The 21,877-nt window shown below is 41.6% G+C and overlaps 1 protein-coding gene across 21 annotated transcripts in view; it reads right to left on the bottom strand.

The window, feature by feature from the left end:
• Positions 1-21,877, bottom strand: part of MAGI1 (membrane associated guanylate kinase, WW and PDZ domain containing 1) — a 641,003-nt gene that overhangs the window by 13,605 nt on the left and 605,521 nt on the right. For 10 of the 21 annotated variants that reach the window (XM_025456481.3, XM_025456482.3, XM_025456487.3 and 7 more), the window contains 6 exons: positions 21,484-21,700; positions 17,554-17,637; positions 14,593-14,684; positions 12,633-12,825; positions 9,423-9,716; positions 6,234-6,437 (listed from right to left, as the gene is read on the bottom strand). In XM_025456481.3, the coding sequence (XP_025312266.1) occupies positions 6,234-6,437; positions 9,423-9,716; positions 12,633-12,825; positions 14,593-14,684; positions 17,554-17,637; positions 21,484-21,700 (1,084 nt within the window). The remainder of the gene's footprint in view (positions 1-6,233; positions 6,438-9,422; positions 9,717-12,632; positions 12,826-14,592; positions 14,685-17,553; positions 17,638-21,483; positions 21,701-21,877) is intronic. The other 11 variants (XM_025456483.3, XM_025456488.3, XM_025456495.3 and 8 more) reach the window with 5 other exon arrangements.

The following is a 21,877-nucleotide window of genomic DNA, read 5'->3' as shown; positions in this document are numbered from 1 at the left end:
GCTAAGGCACAAGTTTAATAAGAAAATCAAATACACTAGATCAAGTACACCATAAAGTGAATCCAATTCATGTTACAGGACAAGTTTTCCATGGTCTGTTTTAACCACTGTTTCTACAGATTCTGAGGGAAAGGAACCTGTGGCCAACTGAAGATGAAAAACAATAGGTGAAACAGAGGGCATATTTTGTTTTTCCTCTGAGCATCCTCAGAGCCTTTACTATGCCAATATACCCTGAACTGGGGAGGTGGTGTTTCTCAGGTTTCTTTAGCATAATGGTTAAAAGGTCAGATTCCAGACTCAGATTGTCTGGCTGTGTGTACCCCTAGCTCTGTAATTTACTGGTTGGGACTTATGGAAAGTCACTTAAACTTTCCAAAACTGAAAGCCCCGGTTTTCTCTTGTACATATAGGATAACACAAATATCTAAGAAAACTTATGTAAAGATTATCTGAAAAGCACAGTGTATGGGATAGTGCCTGGCACATAAAAACCATACAAAAGATGATTAGCACATTTTTTTAAATTGGGAGCATGTATTTACTACTGTTATCACAATATTAAAGCCATATTATTGGTACATTTTTATGATTGCAGTTACCTAGCACAACCAAGGTGGTAAATCTATGTGATTTCTCATAAAGTATACCCACTGTGTCAGAACAATGGACTAAGAGATTGGACTGCCTATCAATATAATTCACTAGAAGTTTCATCAACCCATGTATTGGTCCTTTAAAAAAATTCACATTGCTTATCATAATTAATTTTATGGAGACTCTCTGGGAAATCACAAGATTGTTCGGGCCATGGGGAAATCATAATCAGGATACGAAAAAGAACGTTTCCTTGTAATTAAAGTGATTATAATTACTGAACTGTGCAGGAGTTCCCCTTTTGAGTTCTTGTGTGTTTTTGGTAGCCAGGGCTTCTCTAGGCAGATCAGATCCCATTCTGAAACAGTTTCTTTATTTCTGCGCCTTCATGATTTGATATGACAGATAATCACTCAATACACATATAAATAGAATTCTTTTATTAATCTTCCGCCTATCCTCCATTTCTATTTTCTGCATATTTATATGCAAATCTGTTTTGGATTGAAGATTAACTTTAAGCATTTAACAAATTAACATTTATATGCAAATGATTATTTGAGCTCACTGAATTTTCCTCCTATTGCTATGTTTCTTAATCTATGAAAAACTACCATTTCTTGGGACTCCTGGGTGTTGCAGTAGTTGAGAATCTGCCTTTGGCTCAGGTAGCGATCCTGGGGTCCTGGGATAGAGTGCTACAAAGGGCTCCCTGTGGGGAGCCTGCCTCTCTCTCTGTGTCTCTCATGAATAAATAAAATCTTTAAAAAAACCAACCATTTCTTGATCATTTACAACGTGCCAAGCTTTGTGCTAAGTGCATTTCCACATGCACTATTTCATTTAATTCTTAAAACTCAATGAAACTGGTGCAATCATTACCCCACTTTACAGATGGAGACACTTAGGCTTAGAAAAGGTAGGTAACATGTCCAAAGTCATCCAGAGTCTTATTTCCATTTACAAGGGAATTCTGTGTTGGTATCAAGGAAATCGTATCTAATTGGTGTGTTCCTTTCAAATAACCAGTGTGTCTTTATTGTACTGCATAAATACCACCAACTATCACAGGAGAATTAAAAAACAAAATACCCTGCTTTGATTCTAGATTTCATGAGCCATCTTCCAAGTACTTAAAATAATTTTTAGCATACCCTGATTTCCAGGATGCTTTTAAAATATCAATAAAGTTATACCTATTTTATTAAACTTTTAGGTCTTCATTTAGAATTAAACTGAGGCTTTAGGTGTTGAAATTCTTTCTAGCTTTTTAAAACACAGAGATGAAGCCCATTCTCACAAATCTATAGCTCCATCCCAAAGTAAAACTTGCCCTTGATTAAAAAAAAAAAAAGAAAAAAAAAAAAAAGTCTACTCCAGCACCGTGTATGAATGGATGCCAATGTATTTGACTTTTAAAGCTCAAAAGACAGATGGACTATTTGGCTATTATGATAAATTCCAGTAAGTATCCTATTCCTTTATTAATCAGTGTTTACACCTACTTTAGCCCTTTAGAGGAATAAAAATGGATATTACTACACTTTCCAGTGGAAATCATGTCTCAAGCAAAGCATATCTTAGCTCTCAAGGCACTGTCACGGTATTGTGCTAAATCAGGGCACTAAACTTCTGACAGGAGCTTCTATCTTGGGTTTCAATATATCTCCATGGCAAGTGATTACAATTCCAACCTAGCCCCCATGTTAATACCTTTAGCCTCCCTTATGGAATCCATACTACAAAGCCAAATAAATCAACAAAGGATACAATCATTTCTTTCATAAATATTTTAGTGCATAAATACACTTATAATAAATATCTAAAGGAAGTATTTCAAAGTTTTAATTCTATAAATATTTGAAGTTTTGGGAGACTCAAAAAAACGTGTTATGGTTGGAACCCTGTTCCTTTCACCCTATCCCTTGGCTAGCTATCATATCCACAGAGCCTTCTATTAAGATATTTATACTATCCTATGCCTTGGCCCAGGAAATAGCAATGTCTGGGTTGCCATGCCCTTGCCTACTCTGTAACAAATACTTGGAATCAGGATGATCTGAAGTACAAATTTAAGACCTAATATAAGTAACTGATTTTTAAGCTTATAAATACTTTCATTATCTAGAACTCGATTCATACTGATGGTTCTCTGTCAGTCTGAATAAACCAAGGGTCGGCCCTGTCTGATTATAGTCTCATTCCCACCCTGATTTCACAGAGTTTTCTACAGAAGGCAAGTGGTAAGGAAACGTGTGTGGTTTGACTTGTCAATTTCAAGTTCAGATTCAGTATGGTCAGCTCTTCCCTGGGCCTTTCTGTGCTACCCTTTCATATTTATTAGGCCTGGCCCACATCTCATAGGAGAAAATGTTCTGCCCCTACTTGCACCTCCCACTCTGGTCCCAAAGACAGTAAAAGCAGAGATGGGGAGGACCCCCGATCTAGGCCTGTCCATGGTCTGTGAAGATGGGCCTTCTAGGAGATAACAAGCCAAATAAAGGAAAGTCATGTTTCTGAGTCATCATTGAAGAGGGCTGGTGGGGGGCTAGGGAGGACCCAGAGAAATGGGAGAAGCAAGTGAGAGAAAGTACAGACAGACATAAGTAAGTTGGAGAAAGTACCAGGTAAACAATGACACGATGAAAGAATCAGGCAGCAGGAGCTAGGGAAAGAAGTGGATCCCGAGTGGGTTCTAAGCACCGCCAAAAGGAGAGCACACTTTCCCACGCTCTCAAAGTGCCTCCTGGGGTGTCTGACAACAGTATTCTGGATAACGTGGGTTTCTAAGAACTTCAGTCTCTTCGCAAGGACCACAACACAAACTGTCTTTGGGCTACTTGATGAATTAAACATTAGTGCGAAAGGTATGAAGGAGAGCAGAGGTCCCTGACACACACTCCCCCTTTTATTCTACAGTCTTCCACGTCTAACACACCCTCCCGAGCGAGAGGAAGTGATCTGCCATGTGTTTCTCTTCATCAGACCTTCATTAATGGAAGCTCTGTCTTCTAGGTGTTTGCAAACTTCTCCTGGATTGTTCCAGCATCTCTCCAGAAATCGGACTCCCCTGCCTCAATTTTAATTTCCGAGATGGCCATTTTTGGCTCCATTAAAAGATGAGCATCACAAATCTACCCTCTGTCAGACCCGATTTCCTTTCCCTGCCTTCTGAAATTTACAAAGTAAATGATGGAAGAGTTTTTTGTTTTGTTTTGTTTTTGTTTTTTTAAATCATGGCAAGGACTTGCTGCAGTATCTTGGGATGAAATCACATCCCGGGCAGCACATTGGTCCTCAACTACATTGTATCAGCATTAATGTTTACTTTCTTCTAGCCAAGAAAGTATGTGATGTGCCTACCTGAATTTTATATTTTTTAAGTACTGAAGTTTAAAAAAATGTCTTTATTGACAACTGCTTCTGGATAATTCACCTTGCCCTGTATTTTTTGGTGTTCCAAAACTTTTCCACTGCACTTCATTAATACCTAGTATGTGCACAGTAGTATACTTTGCTTCTGCATATTTATAGCTTTCCTGATTTCAAGCTCTTTTTCTAAGCCCTTCCCTCAAGGAGTACATTCTTTCCTTCCTTCCTTTTTTGGACATTATCCTTCCCACATTAAGACTGACCAATATAGACACAGCAAGTCAATGCCTGTGTTGAGTTCTTCTGGATTAGTGTTTTGAAATCTCTGTAGGGCATGCAGATAGATGTGCCTAAATTTATATACTACATTTGGCTCTCTCAACCACTTCTCAATTTTTCTGGCTTCCTTCATCTTTTCCATTAGGAACCTATGTCCTATCATCCTGTGATCACATTCCTAAATTTTAATTGCCTTCCAGAGTGGTGAACTGGTGGAACGGACTTCAGACCACATGGTAAATTACTAACCATGCATCTGAGGCAGGGTGAAGTAGATCAGCAATCAAGGAGCTATTTTTTCCTCCACATTTGGTATGGGGTATTTTTGGCTCCGAGAAAATTCTGTTCTTAGAACCAACAATTTTCAAATATTTATTGTTTGGTTTACAATTTATTTTGTTCTGAAAGGCACCGTTTACAACCCCTTGAATTTTAAACTAATAGGGATCACTTTCTAACAATTATAAAAATATTCATTTGGTCAATTACTTTCAGATATATCTCTGATTTTCTTATCTTACAGATCAAGGGCACAGAATTGTTAATCACATTATCTCCTTAAACCACATTTTCTTCTTGAAAAATACTGACTTTCAGAATATATGTTTTAGAACATGTATAGTAATAAAAACAACAAAAAGACACTGAAACATTTGAGACAAGTATCACTTTCCACCCAAAGGCAAAGTCTGCTTAGAATGAAGTCAGTATTCAGGACTTAATTCTCTAAAGATTCTATACTTAGTGACATTAGAGCATCAACTTCATTTTTATTAAATATGAATGAGTGGGGTGCCTGGGTGGTTCAGTCAGTTAAGCACCAGCTCTTGATTTTGGCTCAGGTTATGATCTCAGGATCCTGAGACTGAACCCTGTGTGTCAGCTCTGTGCTCAGAGCAATTCACTTGAGATTCTCTCTCCCTCTCCCCTCTGCCCACCGTTCCCCCTCCCCCGACTGGTGGACTCTTGTACTCTCTCCCTCTAAAATAAATAAATCAATCTTTAAAAAGATATGAATAATGTGTATTGGTATTTTCTGCTGTATAATTTTATATTGTGGGGGGCTATCCTGTATACTGCAGGATGTTTAGAAGCATCCCTGGCCTTTACCCACTAAATGTCATTAGCACCACTCCAGACAATGCCAAATGTCTCCTAGGGAAAGAAATACCAGTGGTGTAAAAGAAACAAGATTTGAATTTAACCAATAAAAGAATCAAGCAAACAAACAAGAATAGGCCTAGTTTAATGCAAGTATAACGTATCAAAGGGAGGTTTTATTCTTTCTTCATCCACGTGTAAAAATTAGAGACAAACCCATTAAGCACAAACCCCCGAGAATCTCTCATTCAACAAAAACCTTTCATATATTCACTTATTCTGGAAAAAAAAAGTACTGGCTCTGAATTGTCATTATGTAGGTTTTGTGATGTCACTGTATCATACAGTTAAATTTTACTTTAAAAAAAATTAATTAATTAAATTTAATTTTAAGTAGGCTCCACACCCAAAGTGGGGCTTGAACTCATGACCCTGAGATCAAGATACACATGCTTTACTGCCTGAGCCAGCCAGGTGCCCCTCATACAGTTAAAGTTTAGGGGTTTTTTCTTTTTTCTAAATCTTTAATCATTTCCAGATAGAACATCAGAGGATCTTTACTGCCTGTTTTCAAACTATTCTATCATTTTAAGGACATGGGGACCAAAACCAAAATAAAATGGAGAAAGTTAAGATTTTCTGCAATGTCTGCATGTGCAGTAAGACAGGGTCACAGGGCAAGATGATTAAGTAAAGGGAGGGGGGAGGGGAGGTTAATGATGGCTTACACTTATATGATGGGTATGCTCAGTTAGGGACGGGTAATGCTGCCTCTAAATCAACACTACTCAATTACATGGATCCTAATGAGAGAGACAGACAGAAGAGAAAGAGAGGTACAGAAAGCTCGAGAGAGAACGAGAGACACAAGAGGTATACTTTACCATCCCCAGGAATGATGCGGAGGGTAACTGTGTTTCCCGCTTCCTTGATTAGGTTGACAATGTCTGAATGGGACTTGTTGGTGATGGAACATCCATTCACTGCCAGGATCCGATCTCCCACTTTCAGCTTGCCACATCGGTCAGCAGGACTCCCCTCAATAATCCGACCTATTTTGTGAGGCATAGCCACACATGCATTGCCTGCTTTGATATTGAGTTTTTATTTTTTTTTTAAGTTACGTGGGAATATAGCAAAGGGAGGAGAAAAAGGGTTGAAAAGGGAAAGAGAAGGTTAAGTGTTAATTAATTAAAGCATTAAGCAAATGTTATTAAAGGAGAGCTCTGTGCCGATGGTCAAAACATTGGCAATACTCAGCGCCTGTGTAGGAGGAGCTGCCACCGTGCGGTGACTGCTCCTAGCTGCGCTCCCTGCCCCAGCCCAAATGTGGGGGAAACCCCAGCTTCCCTTCTTCGATCAATGACAAAATCTGTGATATTTAGCAGCTTCAGAGATTCTCAAGAGCCCCAAAATAACTCGCTGTTGGCTTATTTTGGGTCTGCAAATGTGAAACCCAGAGCTGGGATGGATGCTTTTACACATTCTGTGTTCGTGTCACTTCATTTTTGCCAGCTGCTGTTTCAGCTTCTGCCAATGTTTTGTTCTTTCTCCATTTAGAAAAAATAATCACTAGGCGTCTGGTGAGGCATGAGAGTCTGCTACCACCAAAACTCCCTCTGCAAACACCTAATGGACAAACACTTAGTCTTTCTGCCTTCCCTCCAGAATGATGAAAGCTTTAGGAAAAAGGCATAATTACAAGACATGAGCCAATAAAGCACCCTACCCTGACACCTATTTTCCCTTCTGTGACCTCTGTTCCAGGTAGGGCCCAAATGGCTCATTAGATCTGATATCCAACTCTTTTTCTCCCAAAAATCCCCTTAAAGGACTCTGAAAACCTGGTATCTGCTCAGGCTAAGGACAGTGATCCAAAGCCAGGTTCAAATCCTTCCTCAACCCTTTCCTTTGATCATTTCCTTTCTCATGATCACTTATTGCACATCTACAATGTAAAAGCCAGGAAAAGTGCACTTGAAGAGGGAGGTTTTTTAATGCACTTTGAGGCACCCCATGTCACAACCACGAGCACTGCTAACTTCTCAAGAGGGGTGGGGAATTGGCTTTGAGTCCTGACAGAGGGTCTGCAGTGAAGTGTGTATTTACCTATTGTGGGAATTCATCTTTCTGAGGACTGTGAAGCAGTTATGCAGGTGAGTCACCTTTTGGAATGGTGATAAAATGAACATGGGAGTCACCGTAACTAACCGAGTAAGTGCTTCTGTTATCATTTGGACCTTGAGGATAAAATGTGAGGGGAAAGGCATTATAATTTCTTTGAATTTTGACATATTTGCCCAAGTGCGTATCATTGCACATGAGGTCAAGGCCACAGAATTGTAAGGAAGCAAACAGCCCTCTGGAATCCAAAAGGCAAGTCTGGTATACTCTATCTCCATACTCAAATTCAAGGTCCAGATTAAGTTTAGCCTATCTCCATGGACAACTCACATGAGAAAGGTATCAAACAGCAGGTATGAGGAAAGCTCTGCACGGTTTGAAACAGAAGTCTCATGCAAGGTATTAGGGAAAGCTGAATTTGTTTATTGTAAGTGCCAGAGGAAAACAATCAAAGACCAAATTGTGAAAATACATTCAATATTCATTAAATAACACATAGCCTCCCACCTGACAGATCTATTTCACTGTAAAAATGAAACCAAGAATTCTGAAATCCTGAGACTATCAGGGGTACATGGGGACAATCAAACTGAAGATCTGAAGAAAGCAAAGGGATTTCTTTCCCCCCTCTGCCTTTCTTTATATTGTTAAATTAAGCAGAAAAGTCCCCCAAATCAATTTACAAACAAAACCCAAAAAACCTTGCCTTGACGTCCAGTCATCCATTCATGACATGCTGTGACTTGATTAATGTAGCTCACAAAAGCATGGTTAGTAACGGGTGTTTGTTACTGCAGCCACACATGCATAGACCTGACTGACTCAGTCTCCTAATGAACAGACCTCAGGGGAAATGGCTTTAGCAGGAAGCAACTTCTAGAGACTAAATGAAGATAAAGGGAGTTCTACTGGATCAGGAAGCTGAAGGTATGGAGCACCTCGCCTGATCTTGGGTGGCAGTGACATGGGCCCCTGGTCATCAGACTCTTGTGGACAAGTCATTTGGGGATAGAACTGAGTAAATTTCAAAGCCTGCATAGCCCTGCCTGCCTCCCCATCCTATTCCGTATTAATGAACACATGTGCTTGGGGGATTAACAGATGATTTTTTTATCTAATAAAGAAGATGGATCATTTCTGGAGTACATTATTAGAATCCATTCTAACAGGAAATAGATTCACAGATTATGACATTCTTAGAATCATGAGGGTCCTGTCTTTGCTAGTACACCCCATCAGTTAGCCTTCTAAAAGGGTGACAAGTGGATTTCTCCACACTCTGCTGAAACCCCCAACATCCGGATGAGATGGGAAAATCAGCCCTGCTGGAATTCAAGGGCAGTGAAGACACACGGCTCTTCACTTGCAGGTGAGTCCCCTCAAAGACTTAACTAGATTCTTAAGCAGAAAACGGTAAAAGTTATTATCGAACATTTACAAATTTCAGATGGGGACAGAGAAAGGACGCAGATAAGGTGCACCGGGCACTTCCTGTAATTACCTTTACTCCTTACACCTGTGTTGTTCCCTAGGCATTTTTACAACCATAAGCTTATTCCCAAAACTCTCTGACCCGCTGAGCCTTCCGCTATTAATGATTTCCTAACTGGGGACCTCACAACGGCATTCTTCGCCACGGGATTTCTCACTCGGCCTGCACTGCCAAGGGGCTGCTCTTCACGGGTCATGCCAATTTCGGTTACGCCGGAGGTTGTGTGCCTGTGAACACGCATCCTGCATGGAAGCTGCAAGGTTCCAGCCCTCGGGAGGGGAGAAGCTACCGAACACACTCTCCATCCCCAATTAAGGCTTTGATTACCTGAAGCGGAAAGCATGAAGGCATTCCTGTTCATGAGACCTTGGCCATCTTTCGCTCGCACCCGGGGCGCTGGGGGCGGGGCGGGGCGGGGGTGCAGGGGCGAGGGGGTGCGGCCGGGACACTCACTCACCGAAGGTCGTGCCGGCCTCGGGCCTGCTCACCGAGGACACGATGACGAAGCCGAAGCCCTCGTTCTCGCCGCGCCGGATCTCCACGTCGTAGGGCTGCACGGCCGCGCTCACCACGCCGCTGCCGCCGCCGCCGCCGCTGCCGATGCCGCTGGTGCTGCCGCTGCCCGAGCTCACCGTGTTCAGCGAGTTCTGGCTGCCCTGCGGGGTGCGCTTCTCCTCCGTCAGCGACGCCGGCTGGTTGCTGCTGTGATGGGAGGAGGCCGGCGACGGCACCTCGTTCTCCGCTTTGGGGGCTGCGTGTGAGCGCAAGGGAGAGAGGGGGAGGGGGCGGGGGGAGGGGAGGAGAGGGGGAAGGGGGAGGAGGGGGAAGGGAGAGGGGGAGGGGGAAGGGGGGAGGAGAGAAGAGGGAGGGGGAGGAGGAGAGGGAAGAGGGAGGGAAAGGGCGGAGGAGAGGGAAGAGGGAGGAGGGGGAAGGGGGAGGGGGAGGAGAGAAGAGGGAGGGGGAGGAGGAGAGGGAAGAGGGAGGGAAAGGCCGGAGGAGAGGGAAGAGGGAGGAGGGGGAAGGGGGAGGGGAAGAGAGGAGGGAGGGGAGAGGAAGGGAGGAGGTAAGAGGGAGGGGAGGGAGAGGAGGGGAGAGGGAGGGGAGGGAGAGGAGGGTAGAGGGAGGGGAAGGGGAAGGAGGGGGAGGAGGAAAGGGAGAGGAAGAGAAGGAGGGGTGGAGGAAGGGAGGAGGGGGAGGGGAGGGAGCAAGAGGGAGGGGAGGGGAGGAGGGGAGGAGGGGAGGAGGGGAGGTGGAAAGGGAGGAGGACGAGGAAGAGAGGGGGCAGGGGGTAGAGGAGGGGGAGGGAGGCGCAGAGAGGGGGCACACAGGGAAGGGGAGGGGAGAGGGAGGAGAGAGGGAGGAGAGAGAGAGGCCCGGCTGAGCCAGCCCCTGCTCCGCCCACAGGCCCCCCAGTGTGCAGGGGGACAGCGACGAGGAGGGAGCCCCAGCTCCTTCTCCCGGGCAGCAGCTGGGGATAGGAGCCCGGGTGCAAACCCTGCAAGAGCACAGCAGCAGCCTGACTGTCAGCACCGGCTCTCGGGCTCATCGTGGCTGCCAGAGGCGCCCACTCGGAACTAGATCCCGGGGCATGGCCCACAGGACCGCGAGGAGCAGGGCAGGTGTGGCTGCACGGTGAGGACCCCCACCTCCACTAAGGAGCCTCTGGCGCAGGTTCACCTTCTCCTCACCCTCCAGGTCACCCTTCTGCTCAGCTCTCCAAACCGCTTTGCTTTCCGCTTTTCTATCAGGCAGAGAGGGCTGTGCATGTGGACTTTACCGTTCAAATCACCATATTGTGGGATTCTTGACAACACCCGGCAGAGGTATACTTAGTTTCTCTTCCTACCTTCCAGATGTCGTTGTCTACTCTGATCACACTCCTGGGTACATTAGCCTTCCTCAGAATGCCAGTTTTACTGCCTCATCAGGTGACATAAAGCACACCAAAATAGCCAAAATAATAAGCAGGAATGACCCACATTTGACGCTACAAACAAAATGTGTGTTCAAGTTTTGGGTTAAGATACTTACTCTTGAAGCTTCTCCCTTCATATACTTTTTTATTGTGGTAAAATATATGTAACATAAAATTGACCATCTTAACCATTTTTAAGTTTATAGCTCAGTGGCATTAAGCACAGTGACAGTGCTGTGCAACCATCACCACCATCCATCTTCAGAACTTTTTCATCTTCCAAAATTGAAGCTCTGTACCCATTAAACACTAATGAACCATTATGCCCTCCCCAACCGCTGGCAACCACCATTCAGCTTCCTGTTTCTATGAATTTGACTACTCTCGGTCTGTTATATAAGCGGATTCATACAGTCTTTGTCCTTTTGTGAGTGGCTTACCGCACTTAGTCTAATGTCTCCTTATAGATTTAACATGCCTTTGACCCAAAGCTAAAAATCCCAAATATTTAATATTTAAAAAATAAATCTGAAACAAAAATGCCATTGCTCTATTATTGGGGGGGGGGGGGGTGTGTGTGTCAGTAACATCGAAACTTTTCATCCCATCTCAAAAGCCACTTCTAACAGACTGCTACAGACTGTGTGGAATATTCTGAGGCCATAAGTGAGCTCTATGGGTATAATCCATGACTGATTAATACCGTTTTCCATGGTTTTAGTACGGTAGGACTCTCCTATTGGAATCTGATATCTTAATTCTATACTTAATTATATGCCACTTAAATGAGTTATACAATTTTTTTTTAAACAAGGGGCCAGTTTATTTTATTTGGTAAGTATCTATTTTACTAACATTAAAGTTCTGAAGAAATGATAATATTTCATGTCATATTTCTTCAGTAATTCAAGTGATACAACAATCTGCTTTTTCTGCACTCTTTCTTGACTATTTCGAGGTGGGGGCTGGAGACACACAGTAAACCACCAATGTGGGTGCTTTCAAGACGGTGGGTGAATGGGAAGGAGATACTTACACAATGAGCTGTCTCAAAATGGCAGATCCTGATACAAAAGTAAACCATGATTCACAAAAATGGCAAGGAAGGAATGCCAAAATTGGAAGGCAGTTGGAAGAAGGAGGGAATTTCTGAGGGTTCCACGGAGAAGGTTTTATTTGAGTTGAGCTGGAAAGGGTTTGTATGTTTTGATAACTCAAGTACTTTAAAGCTTGTAGACAGGAGGAACGAGTCAAGGATGGCCTAGAACTGGCCAGTTCTACCACCTTCTTACAGGGGAAACAAATTCTGGCTTATTACATATGAAAGGCAACAAAAGAATAAGGTATCACTGACTTTTTTATGAGCTTATTTGGTGGCACAAAACTGATTGTTTTAACTTGAAGCAACAGTTTTCCTGTCTTTTATAATGACCTCTTTTGTTGAGAATTAACATCAGATGAAGAAGGTGGCTAAGTTCTGGTTGGCAGAGAGAGAAGGAGAGGTAGGGGTATATTCAACTGGTCCTCTTCTAGAAGATTTTGCTGAGCGTGTCTGAATGGCACATTAAAGTACTTTTGAATGACAGTAGTTTTGCTGGATTTAAGAGAAGCAAACCATCTGGAAATTCTGAGCTTAATCACATTTGCAAAGATTTGCTAAAATAGATGCTTGAGGAGGCAGACACAGGAAGGGGGCCCTTTCTGTACATAAAGTGACAATGAACTGTCTAAAGGAATAAATGAAAAACATACCTGCAAACACCACTTTACGCCGCACTGTGAGGTTGACGTGGCCTTGCTTGGCAGCTTGTTGCATAAGCTGGACCACCAGCTGGTGTGATTTTCCAATTACTGGTGTCCCATCCACACAGATTAATTCATCCCCAGACCTCAGGCGGCCGTCCGTATCAGCAGCACCCAGCGGTACGATGTGACCGATATAAATCTGTTGAGTAATTGGATGGTGGATGAAACGTTGACCTTTTGGTTTACTATTATACTGATGGCCTTCACATTTCTGAGAACAATTCAATTCATTCATTCATGCCTGTATCCATGCCATAAACATTTATTGAGCACCCATTATGTACCAGGCCATTTTGACAGTTCTACAATTCTTAATTGATGGAAAAGTAATGATTTCTTTTTTTTTTTTTCTTAAGTTTGTTTTTTTTAGTAATCTTTACACCCAATGTAGGGCTCTAACTCAATACCCCAAGATCAACAGTTGCATGCTCTTTGGACTGACCCAGTGAGGCGTCCCAAAAGTAACCACCTCTTGTTTGGTTCCTTCGGCTTCATCTGGAGTCTGGTGAGGACTCACTCTTTTTCTCCTTTGCAGAAATAAATCACTTTACTCCTTTGTTTGCAAATCTTTTCTCCTTCTCTGTTTACCTCAGAACCCTCCTTCAGGAAACTCTGGAAATTATAATAGTAATACTACTTTTCTTTAAAGGTACAGCATTCTGCCTTGCATTAGGGAATGCAAATAAATACTGAATCAAGTAAAGTCTGGTTTGACATTCCATTTCTGTACTTTTAGCACGTGCATGCAGAGCAGTCTTTATATGTAATGTCTTGTTACATTTGCCATTTATTAAACCTGAGCAAAAATATTTGTGCTCTCCTTGCCTTCTCACTAGATGATAATGCTGTAACTACCTTTACGTAGTTTATAATTTATAAAGAGCTTTGACAAAGGAGTGATTAAGCATGTGGACTCTGAAATCGGACCCATTCCAGTCCTTCCACTTATGAATGCTATGATCTTGGGCAAGTGGATTAACCCTTCTAAGTCTTTATTTGATCTTTTGAAACACAGGAATAAATTCCTGGATTTGATGGAGAAGTGAGAAAATGTAGGTTAAAAGCCACTAGCATCGGGTCTGGCACTTAGGAAGTGCTCAATAGATAACAGTTATTTTTATTATGAGGAAATTAACAGTATTTATCTTTAGTTCTTTCTTCTCCTTTCAAAACATTCCTGCAGTGTTATACTAAGTTTGTTCTAAAGATGAGGGAACTGAGGACCAGGGAGGTTAAAGGTCTCCTGACTATTGTTCAGGTTTCTTCTTCTACTTTGGTCAAGACAGTGGTCCTACCTCTTCTGATCTTTCATGTCTTGTCAAGTGCTCTATATGCACTAGCTACTGATGCACAAAGACCACTCCCTGCTGGCCAATTTAACAAATTTGGCCAGAAGGATCTGGCCCTCATTTTATTAGTTGATGCCTATTATTTTGCTTTTTGTTTTTCATTTCCTTGATGGAGAGTTCCAGATGCTTTTTATGCACATGAATACAACCTTTAAAGAAAGGCACTAGTTGGGATCCCTGGGTGGCGCAGCGGTTTGGCGCCTGCCTTTGGCCCAGGGCGCGATCCTGGAGACCCGGGATCGAATCCCACATCGGGCTCCCGGTGCATGGAGCCTGCTTCTCCCTCTGTCTGTGTCTCTGCCTCTCTCTCTCTCTCTGTGACTATCATAAATAAATAAAAATTAAAAAAAAAAAAAAAAAAAAAGAAAGGCACTAGTCTCTTCTTCTTCAAGACAAAAAGAGCTCCCCAGAACTCAATGAATAACCCACACTATTTGAGATGAAACAGTCTGAGTTGCACCTAGCTGGACTCAAATCTTGGCGATTTGCTACTGCTGCCAATTTGCTTTGACATTGTAGAAAACAGCCTTGGGGGAAGAGGTAGACAAGAGACTCACAGGTTCTCCTGGTTCATTTCCACCCAGAATCCTAAATCCAAATCCGGTCTCTTTTCTCCAGAGGAAGATGTCCTGTTCTTGGCAGTCTGGAACTGCAGAGAAACAAAGAAGGAAGAGTAAGGTGATTTCTCTCAGAAAAGGAATTAAGGTGAACACATAGGAACAATCCTGATGGTGCCTGAGCAGATGACAGCTTTCCACCATGGAAAGAAGCAGAATTATCCGGATGGATGACAAAACAGAGGACGCAAGGTGGAAACAAACAGTGGGACCGGTCATTGAGCCCTAGGTTTCTTCAAAGAACTAATCACTGTTTGATAACTCCTAATCAGGCCCAAGCCATTATCCTGGACTAAACCAGAAGTCAGTGTTGACCACTGTCCTTGGTAATGTTGCCAGAGAAATTAAGGAAATTAAAACCATTGTGTGTCAGACTATAAAGTGGGTGCCCACCTCTGAGGAAAGAGCTGATGCTGAGTCACAGTGACCGTGGAAACAGAAGCTCACTCTGAGAAATTAGAAGCCCTGATCCCTGGTCAGTCATCTGATGTTATACCAAGTAGAGTATGAAAGAAAATAGCTTGACTTACAAGAGTTTTCAGTTTTTTAAAAAACGGCACTTTGTTCTCCCTTAATCAAGATCAGCAACCTAATAATTTGATTTTGTTAGATCATTTTTTGCCAAAAGTTACTCTTGATCATCCCAATATTTCCTAATATTAAAAACTTTTACAAAGTTTATTGTGATCTCAATGGCATTACCAAAAAGGAGCCAGCCTTCCATATTCTCAACATGAATGGTGATCTGATCTATAAAAATGTTCAACATCAATTTTCCATATTTTCTTATTTTATTCCTGGAATGACTGCTTTGCTCCAAAATTTGCCTATAATATCTTAAAATTGTAAGTATTAACTTATTATCCAATCACTTAATATTGTACTCTTAAAACTCAGTAATGGTCCATGCTTTAAAATAAAAATCTCATTTATTAAAAGAAAAGTAATTTCTGTAAGACAGTGCTCACTGTACCTGAAACTGTTCTAGGTACCACTCTGTTACTTAGTTAATAAAAATTTTATTTCTATTTAATTCTTCTTTGTTTTAATGTATACAAGTGTGTTTTATGGTCTTTAAAATGACACATCTTTTATTTAAAGGAAAAAATGTTTTAGTGGCAGTGAATCCTAAAGGAGATTCTCAAATACTGTTCTACATCCTTTCTAGTTTATTTAATTAGTTGGGCTCCGGATTGAAGGAGTGTGTAGGCCTGAGAGCTTAATTCACATCTTCTTCAATTTTGTATAGTGGGGTCGGGAAGAAGAAGGCGGCTGTTTAGGTTTCAAATTGGCAAGAGTGACTCACCCACTACCTTCAAATGTACAGTGTATGAATAATATACCGAGAGACAAGAAACTAAATGAACAGGTAAGTACAAGTGAGAGAAGTTTGAATCCAATATTTTTGCCTGAGCTATCTTAATGCCGCGAGCTTTAAATGCTGCTTTATGCTCAATGCTTTTTTATTATAATTGCGGAGGCTAAGCTGCAAGACTCCATGGAACAAGCAGTTAGCTACATCATAGGACTCCCATAAACACAATTTGAGAATGATATTTTCTTGAGCACGCTAAGGTAACAATATTTTCTTTCTTTTCGAGTAGCTGCTAAAGGGTATTTGCTCTAATAGCCTCACTGAAACAACAAATTAAATCAAGTTGGGTCTCTGTCTTGAGTTCACTCAAGCAGGAAGATTATTTCCAAAATAGACCACGGGTGCTTTCCGGCCGGCTCTGGGTTCCTGGCAGAGTCTGCCTTAAGTTTGCTGAGCCCTTTGCAAACAAGAAAAGGATCTCAGCAGAGACGTCCAGCCTATACCCATTTTTCTCAGCATCATTTAACACAAGAACACGTGCCCTTTCTACAGTGACACCAAATGTAGCAAGTTTCTGCCTTCGTTCGCTCATTTAGGTGTCAGCTGTCATGGTACGGGCGGTTGTGGCCAAGACTTAGGCTTATCATACAGTTTAGTCCATAGGAAAAAAGCGTTTGTGTCTCTCTGAAAATCAATGGGAAAATTTATTTTAAATAAATGGCAAATTTATTTAAAGAGCTTCCTGTTGAAAAGGAAGGTGCCCAAGGACACTGAGGGTGTGGAAGATGCCAATGATGAGCTAGGAAAACACGGACACAAATATGATACACCAACCCAAACATGTTACAAAGAAAGTCTTTTGGCACTTTGACTTTGGCATTTTAACCATTATCTTTCCACCAAACAAATTCCATGTACTCAAAAATGTAACTTGGATGATAAGTCAATAGTGAACCGTGTTACAGAATTATAGAATGTCTCTCTTGTGTTCTCTGCTGCCACTTCTTCCCAGGGGCCACTGAAGTTTCTAAACCAGTCCCCCCACCAAATGGTTTATTCTCTTCTTTATTTCAGGCAGATTTTACAAGAATTGAATTTTTTAGGAGGCAGCAGGGGAGAATTATCTTTCTGATATTAATATCACTTATTTTTGGAGACTGAATCAAAATGAACTAAGAAAACTTTGTCCAGTTTCCTTCCTTTTTAAGCCTTTGCATGGGGGCAATGTCAGCAGTTACCTCCTTTGGTAATGCCAGCGATAATTCAATAAAACTGTCAAAAGACTTCCTTTGATAATTACAGAGAATGGAATCACCAGGTTTGCAGAAAAACCTCCTGGTGTCTCCATTACTACAGACACAAATGCCCAGACTTAGATAAAATGTGCCCATCACTTTTTATTTCATCCTGTCTTTGGTCTATGCTTGGTCAACAGGAGCGCCATAACACTCCTGTTCATGGCAGTTCTCTTTCTTCCCTCCCTTTTCTGACTTTCTCCCCAGCACCCCCCCCCCCCCAGGGACCAATGACAACATCAAACAGTATGAATAATAATGGAGGAATAAAAGTTTTCAGCGGATCCTTACTCTGACATTCTCCAAAACTCGTAGAATTGATCTCTCTTTCTCTCTCTCCCTTGCTCAATCCCGATGCAGGCGAAGGTGACATAGCTGGAATATTAATTTCACAATTTTGCAAACCTTAATGTATGTGCTTTCTCTTACTTCATTTTAATTTAGTTTTGATTGATAAGGAATGTGCAGTTAAGCTTTCACAGTAAAGGTCATGGCTGCTGTGGGTTTTAAAAGACTACAGTTTGATTCTAGCTTTTTTTTTCATGGTGCTTTTCTTGTCAAAAAGCTGGTATTTACAGTTGTTCCACTGAGAGTTCCATACAACTACCATTACCATCTTAGATTCTTCATATTTATACCCTAAAGTACACATTTTCGTATGACCTTGTTTTAATCATGTCATGAACTTTGGGTTTGTCTAAATTCTGATTTCCTTTTGAAAAAAAAAAAAAAAGTATACTTTTGTTACTGCCACACTATTTATTTCAAAATGTATCAGATTCCCAATAGAATTCATTCTTGTACTAAGAGCTGTTCAGGTGAATTCTTGGCAATTCAGTCCTTTTTTTCTTTTTTTTAAAGATAGGGAGAGGGAGAGTGGGGGAATGGGCAGAGGGAGAGGAAGAGAGAGAATCTCACATGCAGGCTCTGAGACACTCTGCTCAGATCCTAATGCAGGACTCGATCTCATGACCCAGGCCAAAATCAAGAGTCAGATGCTTAACCAACTGAGCCATCCAAGCACCTCTGGAGTAGTCTTTTATTTAGAGACATAAATCATTAGATCTGGCCAAGATCTGAACAAAACACAAATAAGAACTGTCATATAACAGCTCTTAACATCTAGAAGCAACCAAGCTCCTTAAACTCACTATTATAAAGGATCCAATTGACAATTTCAAATGTGTGAGCATGTTTCTCCTGAATAGGACAGGTTTACAATGTTGGTACAACAGCTTTGACTTTTTTCTTTCCAAACTATTTTGTCAACAGGCACTGTTTCAACCGCATACTTTATTTAGACTTTTTGTAGTACACACTGGTGGATACTAGTTGGTCTCCCTGAACATTTACTAATAAGATCATATCAGGGTCATTTTTAAAGACATGTTAGCAAATTGATATGTTGCTAGAGAAAAGACAACACAGGCAACATGGCTTTTAAAGGTCTTCCATGCTTGCCTTTAATTATAAATTAAAGCCCTTCAAGGGAACTTATTAACACATCTGCAATTAAGATTGATTCATTTTGATACTGGTGTTTTGACAAATGGCCCTATCAAGAATATGGTATTTTGCCCAGCATTTGGACCATGTGAAGGAATCTGATCAGAGATTGTGTTTATCTTCACAATGCCCTTTAAAGTAAAATGAAATATAAGAAAAATGTTTTCAAAATAAAAAGAGGATAACATGGGTCCAATTAAGTATTATTCCTGACTTCAACTTCCTTGTTTCTCCTGGAGTATTTTGTTCATTTTTAATATGTCTTGGGGGAGGGGCAGGGAATCGCATCTAACAAGGCTACATGCTCTATTTCCCACCCACTCACCCTCTACCCTCCAACCACCCCACCCCAGGGCAAGATGAGATTAAAAACCACCTAAGGTAATGGGAGAAACGGACCTGGGATAAAGCAAAATACTGCTTAAGACAAGATTGCTGTAGGTTTGTTTGCGGTACTGTGAAAAGAAAATCTGTGACAGAGACCAAATAATTACCACTGGAGGGAGGAGGGAACGTCTCATCATTATGCTCATTGAGTGATGAGAGAGAAATCCATGTGAATCTTAACATCAATTAGGTTGCTACGATCACTCAATTATGGAGCCTCCAATCACCAAAAAGAAATTGATTCTCATTTGTATTGTTAGATCCTGTTCCTTAGATGTTATAGAAAGTGAAGACAAAACTGGCCCCAGTCCACATATTTCAGTCTGATAGTCACTTGAACAATTTAGGTGCTTAAATAAGCATCTGGCTGTGTCGTAAGAGTACACATTTTACTTCTTTTCTTTCTGGCAAAAAGTTTTTGGAAAATTTGATTAAATACCAAATTCTTAAGGAATTTTGCTTCCATCAAGGCGCAAATGGTATTTGAGCTGGAGTCTCCTGTTAAATGGATGTGTTAGAATTGTCTGTCAATCTGATGCCCCACCAGCACTTCAGAACATGACTTACTTTATCACAAAAAGATTCACACATGGGAAAGTCATAAATGTATACTGTATTGAGAAAAGCAGGAGCTTGGTCAATAAAGCAATATCTCAGCATCAATTGAAGTTGGGCCATTGATTGGAGAAGCCACACGGTTAGAGAGAAATGTGAAAAGAATGTGAAAATATACCTCTGTGGAAAGCATTTGTTCAATGAAACCACTACAATTAGTTAGAAGTCACAGTGAGAACAGACCCCATGTTCATACTTAGCAACTAATGCTTACGAGGGATGTTCTAAATGGAACTTCATCTCCTCTGACCTGGCCTCAGGCATACTCTAGGGGTCTTCTGAGACCGGGAACTAAATAAATTCCTTCTCAAATTATCTGGCTTTTGTGAGCATAGTCAACCCTTAGCCAAAAGAGCTTATTTAATTCCCCACACTGTTACAGTAAGGGGCAAGGATATTTCTCCCTGGAGGAGGAAAAGGATGGAGGGACTCCTGCGTGACTTCAAAAATTTTATAATCATCATGACTCCAGACTTGCCTTGTGCCCCTTAAGTGCTGAATTTCACCCAGTAATGTGACCAGTTGTTTTCCTCAGGTAGGGATGCTGGCCTCACTCCCCTGTTTTGCTTGGGTCACAGAGCAGTTGTCCCAGCCAGCAAAGCAAAGGCTTCATAGTCAAGGCTGAGTGGGTGGGCAAGAGGGTGAAGCCAAGGGGGTTTTGCCTGAGAAACAACCACAGCTGTGGCTATAAAGAAAACTTGTGCTGGGGCTGGGGCTGCCATAAGGAGGATGAGCAGAATGATTCTCTTCTTCCTTCCAATATTCATCAGACCCTTCACCAGACTAGGCCTTCTCCCTCATTAAACATTCTCTCCAATCCCATGCCCCAAAGAGAAAATGAAGTGCATGTTCTTCCTCCAAAGTGGCTTCATCCTGACCAATCATACTCATGAGAAAATGTCAGCAATAGCAACTGCCAAAAAAGGGAGTTAGCCTGCATCCCCTAAGATGAAAGCACCTTGGGAGCTTTCATTGATAATGGTATAGGATAAACGATTATTATTTATCCTGAACAGTCCTTAGAATCATTTCATAACAAAAGGTAAGAAATAAAACATGAAGGCAATATCAGGTTTATAAGGGCCAAAAAATTAGGATGTATGCTATCACTAGTTCATATTTATCGAAATATTGAAGCCAAAGGAACACACTTAACCACAGCATAAATAATTAAAGCACAAATCACTCACTGCTTTCTTTCTCTTTTTTCTTATTAAGGGGAATGTTTAAAAAGACAGATAACAGTAAAAAAAAAAAATTACCAGTAGTCTCAAAAACTAGGAGACCAACGAGAAAGCATTTAATTTCTTCTTATTGCTCCTACAATCTAAACCAATCATATTTATGTTCTATTGTACATCAGAGCTGTTTCACGAGAACATGCCACAATCTCTACACGGGGAGGAAGAATTAATGAGACAGCAGCTCTTATCTGCCACTTCTTTGAACTGAAGGGAAAAATAAATCCATTTTAATACAGACCCTTTATTTGACCACCATCCACATCTAGTCCACCCCAAACTGAACACATAATGGATCCTCCAGGAACATCCAGCAGATTCTATCACTATTCTGAGAAGCTTTCACCTCTCAACACTGTGTTTCACCTCTACCCCGTTTCATATACTGAAAGTCTATTTTCAAGAAGCCTCAAAAGACAGCTGGAGCCTTGGGCAGGGGTCTCGGGAAGATAGAAGCCAGGGTGCTACTCACGTCGGTTTTCATACATGCTCCTGGACTGGGCCCAGATTTTAAAAGGATCTGGTTTTTTCTGCCCAGAGCTGTCGGTTTGATCTGGAGCTGGGGCCTCTGCAGGTGGGTACTCGGGGAGCACCTGTGTGCTGTGGCTTGGGGAGGCCGTGTGCAGGCTCCGGTGGCTGGAAACGCTGTGCTGAGAACTATTCTGGCTGTCTTTTCTTTCCAGTGGTTGCTGAAAGCAAGCGAGTGAGAGAAGCAAGAAGAAAAGAATGTTATTGGTTCTCTGAGTGGGTGTTTCCATCAGCTTGTTTTTGTTCAGCATGTCTACGCACACATACATAAATACATCAACAACATTTTGGCTTCCATCTTTCTCCAGCTAATGCTGCATGCAGATAAATCCCCAGGT

Source organism: Canis lupus, chromosome 20 (genome assembly GCF_003254725.2).
Source record: "Canis lupus dingo isolate Sandy chromosome 20, ASM325472v2, whole genome shotgun sequence".
NCBI lineage: Eukaryota > Metazoa > Chordata > Mammalia > Carnivora > Canidae > Canis > Canis lupus.
The sequence above is the reverse complement of the archived record's forward strand: the minus strand, read 5'-3'. Positions and strand labels throughout refer to the sequence as shown.